This window comes from Leishmania major, chromosome 20 (assembly GCF_000002725.2).
Source record: "Leishmania major strain Friedlin complete genome, chromosome 20".
Taxonomy (NCBI): domain Eukaryota; phylum Euglenozoa; class Kinetoplastea; order Trypanosomatida; family Trypanosomatidae; genus Leishmania; species Leishmania major.
In genome coordinates, this window is record NC_007261.2 from 375,034 (window position 1) to 389,171 (window position 14,138).

Here is a 14,138-nt window from a genome sequence, read left to right on the forward strand (position 1 = left end):
CTTTTCCGCCTTTGTTTGTCGCGTGAACGTATCCGTATCGCTTTATCTCCGCCCCGTTTTCGTGTCGTCCATCCATGGCAGCTCGCGCGTCGCCGTCTTCCGGTGTGACGGCAGAGTCGCTCTACCGCGACGTCGTCTGGCCCGCGCTTTGGAAGGTTCTGCAGCTCACGTCGCCGCCGTCGAATCCCGCTAATGTCGGTGAAAAAGCCGGCGGCGGGGCTGCCGAGCATGTGCTCTGTGCCCGTGGCTTGCAGAGGGCTATCACACAGGCGCTTGTCCAGCTCCTCCGTACGGCCTGCGTAGACGCCGCCACATCCTCGACGAGCGGCGTTCCGTCGGGTGTGATGCAGGAAGTCGTGTCGCATCTCCTTCTTCACCCTCATGGCACTGAGAAAACCACCGCTCCGCAAGTCGTGCCGGAGGCGCAGATGGGGGTATTGGACTCTGCGACAGCCTCGCCTGCCGCTGCAGAGGCTGCCGTTGAGGTGGAGCGCCTCTACCTTTTGGTGTGTGCAGCGATACAGCTGAGTGCACAGGTGGATGTCCCCCAGCTAGCGGCGATCAAGATTGTTCCAACGGCTGCGACTGGCGCCGCCAGTGCAACGACGGCAAACGCAGCGGCGGCGCCGCAGCTGCCATGGGGCGTCGCGCAGGCCTCCAAGTCAGTGGTCGCCGGCATCTTCGCGCTGTCGTCCTACATCAACCCTTCGACCACATCCCTGCCGTCGCCGATGGCACCATGCCTGACTCCCAGTGTGCTGGGGCCGCCCCCCTCTCCGATGGCAACCACGACATCACAGCAGCAGCTGCAACAACAGCTGCAGTTGAATGTGCAGCACCTCTGGTTCACATTTCTCTACGTGTACCTGCAGCAGCTGTCGTCCCATACGCCAAAGGACACGACGGCGTACGCGCGTTTCTTCGCCGGCTGCGGTGACGAGTGCCGCACGCGCCTCGCCACAGCCCCGGTGCTGTCCGACGATGACGACAGCGGCGACGATGGAGTTGTTGCCGTGGGCGCGGTCATGCGCCAGTCTACCGCCGCAAGCGAAACGGCCGCGCTGCAGGCGTGGTCGCACGTCTCGGTCGACTTGCTCCGTGACACAATCGCTCGCACGCGGTTTCGCCGAGCCGCGCTTCTCTTCAAGTCGTTTGTGCCCCACATGCTAACACAGGCCCCGACGGTGACGTTCCTGCTTGTGGACGTCCTCAGCGAGTTTGTGCGCAGCTGGGCGGCCTTCACTTCGCGCATTCCAGCCGGGTGCATGGCGGACGATATAGCGCGTCGACTAGCTCGCTACGATACCCATGGCATGCTCCACGATGACGGTCCCGCCAGGCCATCCCAGCAGTGGCAGCAGTGCGTTGACTTACTCCGCATCTACAGTGACCGTCTGACACGGATTCTCGCGACGGGCACCCCGCATGGTCACTTGGTCGCAACCACGTTGTGCGCCGTTCTCTCAGCGCTTTACGTGCTGCCGCACACTCGTGGCAGCTTCCCCTTGTCGAGCGCGGGGGAGGCGGGCGCCGTAGTCGCCGGCGCCGCAGTCGGTGCGCGTGGAAAACGTGATGAGGAGGCAGCTGTGCTAGAAATGGAGACCGCGCACCGGCAGCCACGCCGCATGTCAGCGTTCAGCACCGCCGGGGCAGCCGCAGCACCGTCGGTTGTTGGCGAGTCACTCCTGAGCGAGGTCGAGTGGCGGCTGCGGCACTACGCGCCGTTAGGCCAGCTCCTCGCCTCCACACGTATTCTTGGGCTGCAGAAGGTTCACCTCTTCGCCGTTGCCACGGGGCAGCTGCGCGTCGGTCGTAGCGTGGCGCAGCAGGTCGAGCACACGCGGATGCTGGCGCTGGCCGCGTTATACTGTGGCGTGGCTGGGTGGGACTTGACAGTATTAATGTACCACTTCGCAGAGTGCCCACTAAACCCATTCAGCGGCCCCGAGACGCCGCCGCCAGCACTGCCGATCTCGGCGCTGGCGAGGTACACCGCTGCGGTGCAGCAGTACGTCGAGCACACCCGCGCAGAGCTTATTATGGACATGCCCTTTACAGAGCTGAGCGTGCACAATGGCCACGTTGACGGGCACGGCGGCAGGAGTAGTGGTTCGCGTTTTCGCGGCATGCGTAGCGGCGGGGGCGGCTACGGCCAGCCACTGAAGCAGGGATCACTGCCGCATTCATCGGCATCATCGATTCCCTCGCGCGGCGAGCTACACACACGTCGATTTCTGCGCATTGTGCACCCCGACCCGCTGCTACTCAACTGGCGCCTTCACCTCACCGCAACGGAGTCGCTGGTGGCCACCGCAGCGGTGCCGAACGGCGCCTCCGCAGCTGCCTTTGGCGGAGGAAGCAGCAGCATTACCGCTGCTGCGTCCAGCACCAACGCGGCTGCCGGGAATGCGAGCTCTGGTAGCGCTGTCCCAGACCTACTTCTGTCGCCGTGCTGCTTGATGCGCGATATCCTTGTATCAGGGCAGTACGCCCTGGCGGCAGATGGTATGCGCTACTTCGCCAAGCCGCCAACACCTCCCGTGGCCAGCGCAGGGGACGTCAGCACTGGCGCGCCGAGTGTGAACGTGCTCTTGCTCCCGCGCCGCGCGTACCCGCAGCACATCAGTGTTGCTTACTACGTGTCCATCCTGCTGCGTCGGTGGCTACAGCGGTGGGAAGTCGCCGAACAGCAGCAGCAGGCGGGTCAAGCCGAAGCTGCGGCGGTGATGCAGCTGCGGGATGAGTGCTTCCACGTCCTCTCCTCTTTTGTGCCGGTCTTGTCGGTGTTGCAGAGCTACATGGCAAACCAGTCGCTGCTCGTGCGTCTCTTGACACGACTATCATGGATGTGTCGAAGCGCAGGTGTCGCTGCCGCCGCAACAGCAGCAGCAACACCAGCGTCGGAGGCCACCACCACCTCTTCGAACAGCGGCGTTGCACCACCGGCTCCGAACGCAGTCTTTGCCCTCGCAGAGCGGCTGCTTCTAGCCTTCGTCATGCCATGCATTCGCGTGTTGCCGCCTGCACCGATGGTTTACGACGTGATGGAGGATGTGCTTCGACTCTTTGCCCGCTGCAGTATCCCCGACGCACAGACGCATGGGGTGGTACCGTACGGCGAGAACGCTGCCATGCCGTTGCACATGTTCGACTGGCTCCAGGAACTACTGCCGTCGGTGAAGTTCGTGGCCGTGTACCGGACGAAGCAGCAGCTGCTGCAGCTCGAAGGGAGGCAAGGGTGGCCTCCGTCGCCGCTGGTGCACCCGCACGATGCGCTGCTGCGCAAGGAACGGGAAGCGCTACTGTCGCACTCGCTAAAGCGTCTGAACGCTGAGAACCTCGATGAGTACCGCGCGCTGCTGCGCCCCATCTTGTATGCCGAGCCGCTTCTCGTCGCGCATCGCCTGTTCACCCAAGCTGTCGGCTACAACAACAGCTTCCTCGATATCCACACCCGTCTCCTGCGCGGGTTACCCGGGGCGGTGCTGATGCTCGTCGTGCAGCAAGGCCTCGTGCTGATGGTTCGCTACGCGGCGGAAGAGAAGATCACAGGCGCCAACGGGGAGAGCCGCGTGGCGATCCTGGCGACCTTTGTTGCAACGCTGTGGCGCGACAACCTCGACGCGGTGGATGGCGTGCTGTTGGTGCGGCGCGTCGAGCTCGCCCTGCGCAGCAACAGTGGCGACGACATACTTCTCGGCACAGAGCTGTGCAAAGCCCTCCTCGCCGTGATGGCGCATCGCGCGCTGGAGCACGAGGAGAAGTACAACCCCGCGCAGCTGCAGGCGCTGGCCTACACGCCTTCCACTACCTCCTTCTTCGGCCGAGGCTCCATGACGTCTTTCCGAGTTCGCTACTGGAAGGACACAGCCAGCAGTGCGCAGCTGCTGCTGTCGCCGGAGGACGTGTTTGTCGGGGCCTGGCAGGCGCTGCTGGCTGCCCTGCAGCAACCGTGTCTGGTGCCCATTCAGGGCGACGAAGAGAGCGAGGACACGGAGGAGGAGCACGCGAGGCAGTCTGTCACTGCTGCCCGTTCGGAGGTCCGTCTCCACCTCGGGCAACAGATACTCCTGCACCTGTGCCGCCTTCAAAGCTGCATCTACGAGCTGCAGCGCGACCTCGACGGCGGCGCAGAGGTAATCCTCCTGTCCTCGGCGGGACGGTACAACATGATCAATGACATGCTGGTAGCGATCGAGGAGCTGTCGCCTCCGCCGGCTGAGGGCCCGGTGCTAGAGTACTTGTGCGCCTGCGTACGGCAAGTTGCCCTCCCTCACGTAGCGTCGCTTGTCGAAACGCAGCAACGCCGCAAGTTCGAGTGGGCGTCGGCTTCTCCCAGCAACGGCGGCGCTGTGCCGTCAGACGCGGTGTACAGTGTACCGGCTCCCACCTCCTCGAGGGTGGCCGTTGCGGCTGCAGATACACCTGGGCTGCCTCCGGTTGCACAGCTCCTGCAGTACTTCACCGCCGCGCACTTCGAGTACAAGCCAGATCCCTACGACACCGCCCGGTACGAGTGGCAGCAATGCATGGAACAGGCCCGAAGCCTGACGAATCAGTGCTTGAGGGGCAACAGGTCTGGCGGAGCCGTGAGTGTACGTCGCGCCGCGTCCATCGTGACGTGGTTAGACGGCGAGGCGAAGCGCATAGATACGGAGGAGTCTATGCACAAGCAGCTCTACAGCTCCTCCGCCGCTGCCCGCGCGGGGCTTCTGGAACTGATTCGGCGCGAGCTCGCTCCTCCCACGGCGCCGCTCATGTCTGAAGCGGATGACCGTCTCGTGGAGCTGGCTGCGTCGTACCTCCTGCCCCGCGCCGTGTTGAACCTCCGTGAGGCGGCGACGGTTGCCGCCTTCTTCACGTGGCTCTTCCGGGAAGCAAGTCCAACAGCCGAGTCTGCGGCGATGGCGGGGCGCGGTGAGGCGGAGCAGACACCGTGGTCGCTGCACTGTCGCGCCGTCGACCTTGCCTTGGCGTTTGTGACGGCGGCCTTTACCTACTTTGTGGGCTTTACGGATGGCGAGTGCAAGCGCCTCGGGTGCATACTGCAGAGCCTCCTGCAGATACCCGCTCTCAGTGCACATGAACAGCAGCTGGACGCAGCGCAGCGCATGTGGCCATCCCTGCTGAAGTGTATTCAAGCGCTGTCCACTCGCACGAAGCCTGGTAGTGGTGCGCCTGCTGCTGCCGGGGAAGGGGCCCGAGTGCTCAGCGGCGAGGACGTCGCAGCAGCAGCGGCAGCAGCCGACACAAGCCCCACATGCGAGGCTGGGGCTGCAGCGCGCGGGGGCAGACCTGCTGTGAGCTGCGGCGGCATCCGCACTGTGAGCGCCGCCGTCTTTGAAGGTTTCCTTCACTCTGCGCACGCTAGCCTCATCAACGGCAATGGCGCCAGCAGCAGCGAGTGCGCCGGTCCCGCGTCCCTGCTGAGCTTGGCAATGGCGCGGGGAATCGTGGCGTCGCCGGCGCAATCGAATGAGTTGCAGTCAGCAGCCTCCACTGCTGCCGATGCTGCGGCCGGCGCCATCCCTGCCGCCCCGTTGCAGTTAGAGGCGTATCTCAGCAGGGCAATGATCCAGCTGCTCACTCACGAGCAGGACGTGCCCGCCTACGCTCACCGCAACCTCTTTCTCGTCCTTGAGCATCTTGACAAGAGCACCTTCCCTGCGACCTTGTGCGCCGTGGACTTGCTCACCCGCGCCGTGGAGCCGCACGCGTCGAAGACGAAGTCGTACTACGCCTTGGCCTCGGCAGTGCTGAAGTTGCTGCGTTTAAATCGCCGCCACCGCCGCGAGCTTCAGCATGCCATCGCGGCACTTCGCCACGGAGACGAAGGCGTTGCCCCCGCTGCTTTGCAGGCGGCGCGGGGTGAAGACGGTAGTGCGCTGCCGCAGGTGCGTGCAGCGGCCACGGCCTGTCACGGGCAGTGGCGTCTCGACGAGCACTACATGAGGCAGCTGCTGCAGAACGAGGCGGCGGTATTGCTCGAAGATGCACAGGTACGTCATCGAGTCGAAGATGACAGTAGCGAGGACGAAGAATACGAGGAAGGCACCGACGACAGCGAGGCGGAGAAGGACGTCGCCGACGGCACAAGTTGTTCCAGCGGCAATGGTCAAGTCGATGATGAAGAGGGAGTGGGCGACGATTTATCTGCTGCGGCCACCGTACAAGAGGGTGGGGAAGAGGATGAGGAGATCGACGACAGCGGAGGCGGTGAGGACGCGTCGGGCTCAGGCTCCGACGATGGTGACGAAGAAGAGCACAGCAATGGGAGCGATGAAGACGAGTATCCTGACAGTGGCGACGGCGATGATGCGTCGCCGGCGGCGCGCAAACGTCGCCTTGAATGATAAGGTGTGCATACGTGCGTGAGTGTGTGTGTGTGTGTATGTGTGTGCGGGTTCTTCTCGTTGGTGGCATGCGGTGTATGGAATCTTGAAAACGGCACGCGTGACTATAGCTAAAGCAATGCACAGCGGCAGCAATGAAAACATCAGCAGAGCAGTTTTTTTTTTGGGTTGTTGTTGTGGTGGTGGTTCGAGCATGTCGGTGCTGCCGTAGGCACCGTCATCCGTCCTGATCCCAGCACGCGCACAAAGAGCAGTGGCAGCGCGAGGAGGTGGTGGTGGTGGGACGGCAGTGACGGTGCTAAGGGCAGAGAGCACCTGACAGTGCCTGTGTCGGTGCATGCGTGAGTGTGCCGTCTTGGGCCGCCAAGGTACCCTCCACCCTCCCCCTTTTGGGCGCTGCCTCTTGATGTTTCGCCCTCCCTCTCTGTCCTTCACGCCTCACCTCTCTCCCTCGCCATGCTTCGTCATCTGCCCCCTCCGCGAGCGCATCCATCGCCTGCATTCTGCCACACGCACGCACGCATGCACCTGTTACAGGCACCGCCTTCCCCCCACCCCCACCCCACCCGCACACCTCTCCAAACACTCTGCGTGATCCTTCCACCGGCGATGCAGGTCGAGCTCTCGTTTATCTTTCCACACGCGCTCAAGGAGCTGCCGGTGAGCTTCTTTGTTCCCCTCTCCTCCCAGCGTCCGCGCACCGTGGCAAATCTATTCTTCATGTGCTCAGGGCAGCTGCCCTTGCCAGCGGAGCTGCTTTCTGCTCTGCACCTGACGGAGGCCGAGGTCGCCTACGCAACGCCTGCTGCTGCCAAGGCGGCTGGCCTGTTGCCGCTGAGCGACTCGGCGGTCGTTCGCATCGACAAGGCGTCTGTGATGGAGATCGGCAGCAGCACCACCAAGTCGATCTTTGGCGGCTTCATCTCGGATGAAAGGGTGACGCTGCCGGCTGGCACAGCCGCGCGTGGGCAGAGCATTGCAGCCACCATGTCCTCGCTGAAGGCGGGGACACTCCTGTACGGCAACCTCGGCATGCCGAACACGCAAGCCAGCCGCTACTACATTCTTCTCGAGCCTGTCACAACGCCAGAGCAGCGGCACGAGTTCGCCGGCTTCGCTCCGCTTGGGATGGTGACGGGTGGCTTGGCGGAGCTGAAGAGGGCGGCATCGCAGACGGCGGTGCAGCCACGCACGCTTGTGCCCAAGAAGAAGGTGGTCGTATCGGGGTGCCGGATGCAGCTCGACTACACGTACCTGTCATCCTCCACGGAAGCCAGCGCGTCTGTGTCGCTTGGCGGGCTCTGCGACGGCACCGGTCAAGACGCTGGGAAGCAGCGACCCACAGAACCGCACGAGCGTGTCGCTGGCCGTGTGCGCCGCCGCGATGACGACGGTGACGAGGCCAAGCAAGCTGACCCACGCAGGGCGTTGGACGGCGACGGCAACACCACCGACCCTGGCGCAGCGCCGTTGCACAGCTCCGGTTTCTTCAAGATATCGGCGCGCTTCCCGAAGGCGGCGGTGGCGGCCTCCGGTGCGGGTCCCTCCCTGAAGCGGCGCCGTGCAGAAGCATTCGTAGTCGGTGATGACGGCGTGCCGACTCTCCGCACGACGGCGATTGCACCTGGCGAGCAGGTCGGCGGCGACGGCACCGCCGAACCGTTCGAGTTCTTCAAGGCCCAGCAAGACGCCTTCATGAATGACATTGAAGGCATCAAGGATGCGCAGCTGCAGCGATTCAATCGTAAAGCCAGAAGGATCATGAAATCCCGCCGGGCATGGGCATCCAGCAGCTCAAGTGGGCGGCACGCCAACTCGCAGCAGCACAGCAGCAGCAGCGGCACACATGTCACAGGATCAGGTGCCTTATCAAAGACCGGCGCGAAAAAGACGAAGCCCAAGCGGTACTGAGCTCTTGGGGGCGCGCATGTGCATGCTCTGATGTTGCCGAACTCTATGCATCGGCGGAGGACAGCGCCACCCCCGCAGTGTCTGCTTCTCTGCCAGCGTCTCTGTACCCAATCAACCATCGCCACCATCACTCTCCCCTCTGTAAGGCAGTGGGTACGACAGCCAGAACACGGAGAAAGCATGCACAGAGACACCGCAGCACGAGGCGATGCGGTGAATGCAGCGCGCACCAGCACAAGGGCACATATGCAAGCAGAGACGCCTAAGCGCGGAAGAAGTGGATGTTGAGGAGCATGCTATCATGGCATGTGTTTTGTTTGCTCTTGCTCGTCTCTTGCCTCTCTGCTGATACCTATGGGGAAGTTGTGTCGATGCTGATCCTCCGCACCCCCACCCCACACGCTTACCGGCCGTGCGTCCACGTAAGACACCTGTGAGCGGGTGCTGGTGCCCATGTCTCTCTGTGACCCTGTTAACATCATCATCGTAAGGCGCTTGCAACGCACCGCAGATCAGCGGAAAGCAACAACGCAAAATGAAGTGTGCTACGTGATACGCGTACGTGGTGACACTCGCGCGAGTGCTTGGTTGCGGAAGGGTGCTTCACTGGTGAACGGGTGCCTGCGTCCAATGCATGCCTGTTCCCTTCCGCGTGGGGCTCTCCTGGGCCTGTGCAGGCCAGCTAGTGCGGGAGAGAGGCGGGAAGTACCAGCTCCGGTAGCAGCAGCAGCAATGGCAGCACGAAAAAGAAAAGGCGGATCATTGTACTCTATTCCTGCGTAGTCGTCAATAGCAGTGCAGAGGTTTGGTGCCTTGTCCGCCTCGCACGCACAAGGAGTGCGCCTCGACGGTCTCTTTCTATCTCCGGTGTTTTAGTGTTGCCCCCACCTCTCGCATGTGCGTTCATGGCCGCCTGCCCGCTCTCGCCTCCACCTCTCCCTCGCTTTACCTTATTTGGCAACCATGGGCCTGCCCTCGGGCACGGATATCCGTTGGACGCATACACACACACACACAAAAACAACCACGCACGCATACGCCGATGAAGAGAACCGGATATAGGGAGACTTTCAGAGGACGTCGCGCAGACTCTGCATCTCACTGGGTGCGCTGTTGTGCCCCTTTAGCGCGCACACACACACACCGAAAAAAGCCGTCCGTAGCGAAGTGAAGCGCAGCGCATGCGTGGCGCCGCTTGACAGAGCAGACGCGGCCTACATCCTACACGGGGAAAGCACAGCCGGACTTATGCGACGCACGCGACGGTCGCTCGAGGCCGGGCTGTCGGCAGCCGCGCGCACCTTGACGCAGCCGCGGATGACGGGAAAGGCGGGTGCGCAGGCAGCCATTACCGGCGCTGCGCGTTGTTGCTCGACAACGGCCGCCAATGCAGCGGTTGGTGGTGCCGCGGCGCCATCGACGGCCACGCGCCCCGTGCGTCAACTTCGTCTGGCGGTCGTGCGTCCGGACATCCTTGATGATTGGGTCCCAGAGCTGAACGACGTCGTTGCGCATCAGATCTCGTGCGATGAGGCCACAACACTGGTGTGGTGGAGGTGCTCTTGTTGTCAACAGCGGTACCAGTGCACTGTGCAAACGCGCGTGGCTTGCGGGCGGACAGCGTGCCCGCATTGTGGCGGCGGCATCAGCGCAGCAGGCGACGCCTCTGCCAGCAACTCGGCAGCAATCTCGGTAACCCACAAACCGCAAGATGTGGCAGCGCCCCGAGGGGATGTCGGAGAGACGCTGGACAAGACGCATCCTGATCTCGCTGCCCGCTGGGATGTCGCCCGCAACGGCGCGCTGCTGCCCTCTCATGTGACGGCGTCAAGCACACGGCAAGTGTGGTGGCTTCCTGCCGCAAACACGGCGCCGCTGCCGTCCCCAGCTGCACAGCGAAGCTTTCTCCGACCGGTGTTTGCGTTCGTGTACGACTCCGCGAGCCCCGAGGAGCAGGCGGCCGCGACGGCGGCGATGGAGTGGCGGCTACTCCACGAAATACGTCGTGTCGCCCACATTGAAGACGCAGAGAAGGCGGGTGTCATCCCGGTGACGGTGCGCAGCGGCAAGACCGGGGCACCGCACGCTGCTGCATGGCTGACCGGCTCTGGCGACGCGGCAGCCGCCGACTCTCGACCGTCTGTGGCCACTATGGCGGCCGCAGACGTGCGCGTGGTTGCGTGTATGTGGAAGGACCGCATATCGGGACTGGCAAAGCCAGAAAACGCGGAAGACAACAAATTTCCGCAAAGTTCGGCGTCGCGCCCCGCCGGCGTCTTCCCACGCGAACTGTTTGCGCATTCGCCGACCACAGAGCGCAGGGCTGCAATGTCAGCCGAGTCGGCGGCCGCGTCAACCGTGCGGGTGGCCTTGCTGGGTCGGTATTTCGAGTTTGTGTGCCACCAGCGGAGAGGCGGCGGCAGCAGCAGCAAAGAGCGAACGACATTGACGCCTATACTGGCAAGCCTCGCACCGTCGAGTTCCACTGCTGCCGCCGCTGCATCGGCTGCGGCCGAGGGCACGTCCCCGTCATGGACCGACTTTTTTGCGTTGACGAGAGACTCCGCGCTGCCGAAGGGGTACATCGACCCGAACGCAGCCCTTTACTTCCCGGACGCCGCGGACGTGGCGGCATCCGGTGCGCAGGTGACAGCAGTATCAGAAGCGACGAAGGTGGACTCGCTGCGACTGACGGCATCCCAGATTAGCGACACTGTTCTTACCAGGTACCCTCGCCGTCCTCCGTCGCCTCGTCTGCGTGAGGACGACGTGATGCAAGCGACGCCGCCTATGATGGGCGCCAGCGCCGAGAACGGTTGCAGGGACGTCTCCGCGATTCACCAGGTCAAGCACCACCAACTGAGGCATCACGTTCACATGCCGTTTGGGCACACCACCACGGTGGCGGAGGAAAATGCGGCGAAGCTGGCAGCCGAGTACGACGTCGATGATGAAGACGATAGCGGCCGCGGCATGGACAGCAGACGTGCCCGCACGACAGACAACGCGGCCACGTTCGCCACAGAGCTGCGTGGGGCGAGCAGGCGCCGCGGCGAAGCTGCAACGGCGGCCTCCCTCATCGACTCTGCCATTGCTGCCCTCGGTGAGGCCTTCTCCGTAGCAGAGGCAAACAGCAGCAGCCGACGCTACCATCGTGAAGCGCATCGTACGGCGGCGCTGAGTGACGAGTTGATGGCGTCGAGCAGCGATTCTGCACGACGCACCGGCACACGTCCTCGCCGCTTTCGCCTCTCACTACCTCACGAGGCGCCACAGCAGATGAGGCGGCGGAACGTGGCGGCCGAATTGATCGCCGCAGACGGCAGCGGTGCGGTGCGGCCGGCACACTTTGAAGCGCCGCAAACGCCGCGCAAAGTGGCGCGGTCACGTCGCGCCAACCAAGAGGCCTCAAGTGCGGCAGCCCAATGATGAGCCGGGGGTGCGTGTGTCTGTGTGCACGCCTTGTGCGATGGCGCGTGTTACCCCGTTGAAGAGGAGACCACACGAAAAAGAGGGGCAGCGCTCAAATCTGCCCCATCGTCGTCTTACCTCACGCGTGTCTCGCGCCTCTGGCGGTGGTGCTGCTGCGGCCGCCGCTCCTTCTATACGCACTCCTTTTCCGTCTTTTTTCTTTCGGTGGTGCCCACCCCTGTCACGCACGCGGTGCAGTCGTCAGCGCAGACGAAGAGCAGCGTCAGGGGTGGTGATGGTGAAGGTGGAAGCTAGTGCGGCGCGTGTTGGGTGAGATGAGAGGCGCGGCAGAGATGCGCGAGGAAGCGGGGACCAGGCAGACTGCTCTGCACGAGAGCACTGTCAGTCGATAGCCCGGCGTTGTCGCAGTGCGTGTTACGTCCTTGCACATGCGTGCATGCTCTGTTCTGGTCGCCGCGTTCGTGTTTCACTTTGCTTTGTCCTGTGCGTGACGTTGATTACAGATCTTTTTTGGGTGTGCAAGTGTGCGTGCGGGGGGTTTCGGGGGGCAGGTGGACTGCCTCCCTTCTCTTCTGGTGTCCGTCGATTGCTCTGTTCCCAAGCGATAAAGCCGACAAGCGCTCACACCCGCAGCCCTGCCGCCTTACCCCCTTCCCTCCCTCTCTCCTGACTTTGTATACCCGGCGTTCATAGCCAGCGGTGTACGTTTACTCCGAGAGTGCGCCATCGCGATGCGGTGTGGTCCGCCTGCCCCCATCGGGGGAAGCGCACAGGCACAGGGACATCGCCGGTTCACGAGGCGATGCGAAAACGGAAGAAACGGAGGAGCCTACGTCGAATGCTGCGGCACCTGGGTGATGTGCAGTATCGCGACAAAATATGTCTTTGTCGGTGACGCGAGTGTTCTCTCGTCTTCTCCAGGAAATGCTCTACAACTCTTCAGCCATCTGTACATCTATCTGCACCCTCATTGTGTGTGTGTGTCTACCTCCACTTCTCCCACGCTCTACTGCGTCGCCTACCGCTAGCCACCATCATCACCCGTCATCGCCACGAAGCACCGACACCCGCAAATGTAAGAGCGCACAACAACCGAACGTGCAAGCACGCACGAACAAGCTCATAGATGCGCGCACGCACGCATGTGTGTGTGTGTGTGTGTGTGTGTGTGCATGTGTGCACTCTGCTGGTCTACTCGCAGCTGGAAAGCGACGACCACCACAACGGAAACCAAAGAGAGAGGGATTGTCCGTCTCTCTGTCTGATTGCCGATCAAGAGCGAGCTGTCATGCACTCAGATGCGCACGCAGCGAAGCGAATCGGGTGGAAGTCCAATGTGAAGAGAAAGGCGATCAGGCGGCGGAGCGCGATTCGAGCCTTCTGCCGATTCCCTTCCAAACACGAGGACTGGCAGAACGAGAGAAGGCGTGGCGCGAGCACAGCCCTGTATGGCTCGCTGCATCTTCTCTCCTTTTTGTGCCCGCCTGCTCGCGGCTTGGACTCATTGTCAAAGTCACTCCTGCTACTTGCAACGCAAGCTCTGTCATCCCCACCCCCTTCCTCCCCAACCTGCAGGCATGTCCGCGAATGCGTAAAGCAAGCACTCGATGGTGGTGTGTCCAGAGAACGCGATGAGAAGTCGGGGAAGTGGGGGGGGGGCAGGAAGGGGCTAGACGGCCGTGACGCACTACAGTATAGTGCAGCTTCTCAGCAGAGGACACAGGAAGTGACAGTGCGAAAGGCGGGGAAAAGGAAGAGCGACGGGGCAACCCCGTGTGGGTGTATTGCCCCCATGCATTGCTGAACTGTCCCTGGCGATTCGCTCAGTCATTTTTCCCCTCCTACCAGCTCCCTTCATCTCCGCCCAGCAGTACGCCTCTGTGTTGTCGACGCCCATCGGACAAGGGACAGAAGATGACAGACGCCACACGCCCCTTATGTGCCCTCTCACTCCCTGCACTTCTCGCCAACGCGACACCTTTTCGACCATTTCCCTCACCCCTCATCCCCGACCTACAATGGCGACCTTTCTTTCGGTGTTCGACTACCCGTCTGTGCACTCTCTCCACCCTTAACCCTAGCCTCCTGTGCTTGCGCACCCCATCACGGGCGCACGCTAGCGGGTACTTTTCACGCCACTATCAAACGTGCGCGCACACACACACACACAAGCCAACACACTGGCGTGACTCTCCGAAGGAAAAAAGGAAAACGTTGTACCGCGCAGACGACTCAGCGTTGAGGCACGCTCCACAAAGAAAGCAAGCGAGCAATCTGCGTACACGCACATCCACCTCTACCCAAAGCCGAATACTTGGCCGCCTTGACGAGGGTGGGGCTGTCTTCCTAGCGCGCACACACACACACCGGTATCGGCAGTCCAGTCTGTCTACCCTTGCCCGCTGCGTCATCACTGCGAAGCTCTCCACCGCCATCCATCGC

At 62.6% G+C, this 14,138-nt stretch overlaps 3 protein-coding genes across 3 annotated transcripts; all 3 read left to right on the top strand.

Annotated features, from left to right (window-relative positions):
- Positions 1-74: 74 nt before the first annotated feature.
- Positions 75-6,353, top strand: LMJF_20_0930 (conserved hypothetical protein; the record flags this gene model as incomplete). The annotated part of the gene is made up of 1 exon (XM_001682793.1): positions 75-6,353. The coding sequence occupies one exon, from the start codon at positions 75-77 to the stop codon at positions 6,351-6,353; it is 6,279 nt and encodes a 2,092-aa protein (XP_001682845.1).
- Positions 6,354-6,875: 522 nt separating this feature from the next.
- Positions 6,876-8,264, top strand: CYP15 (putative cyclophilin 15; the record flags this gene model as incomplete). The annotated part of the gene is made up of 1 exon (XM_001682794.1): positions 6,876-8,264. The coding sequence occupies one exon, from the start codon at positions 6,876-6,878 to the stop codon at positions 8,262-8,264; it is 1,389 nt and encodes a 462-aa protein (XP_001682846.1).
- A 1,317-nt stretch (positions 8,265-9,581) lies between these two features.
- Positions 9,582-11,693, top strand: LMJF_20_0950 (conserved hypothetical protein; the record flags this gene model as incomplete). The annotated part of the gene is made up of 1 exon (XM_001682795.1): positions 9,582-11,693. One exon carries the CDS (start codon positions 9,582-9,584, stop codon positions 11,691-11,693), a length of 2,112 nt encoding a protein of 703 aa, XP_001682847.1.
- Between the last annotated feature and the right edge of the window lie 2,445 nt (positions 11,694-14,138).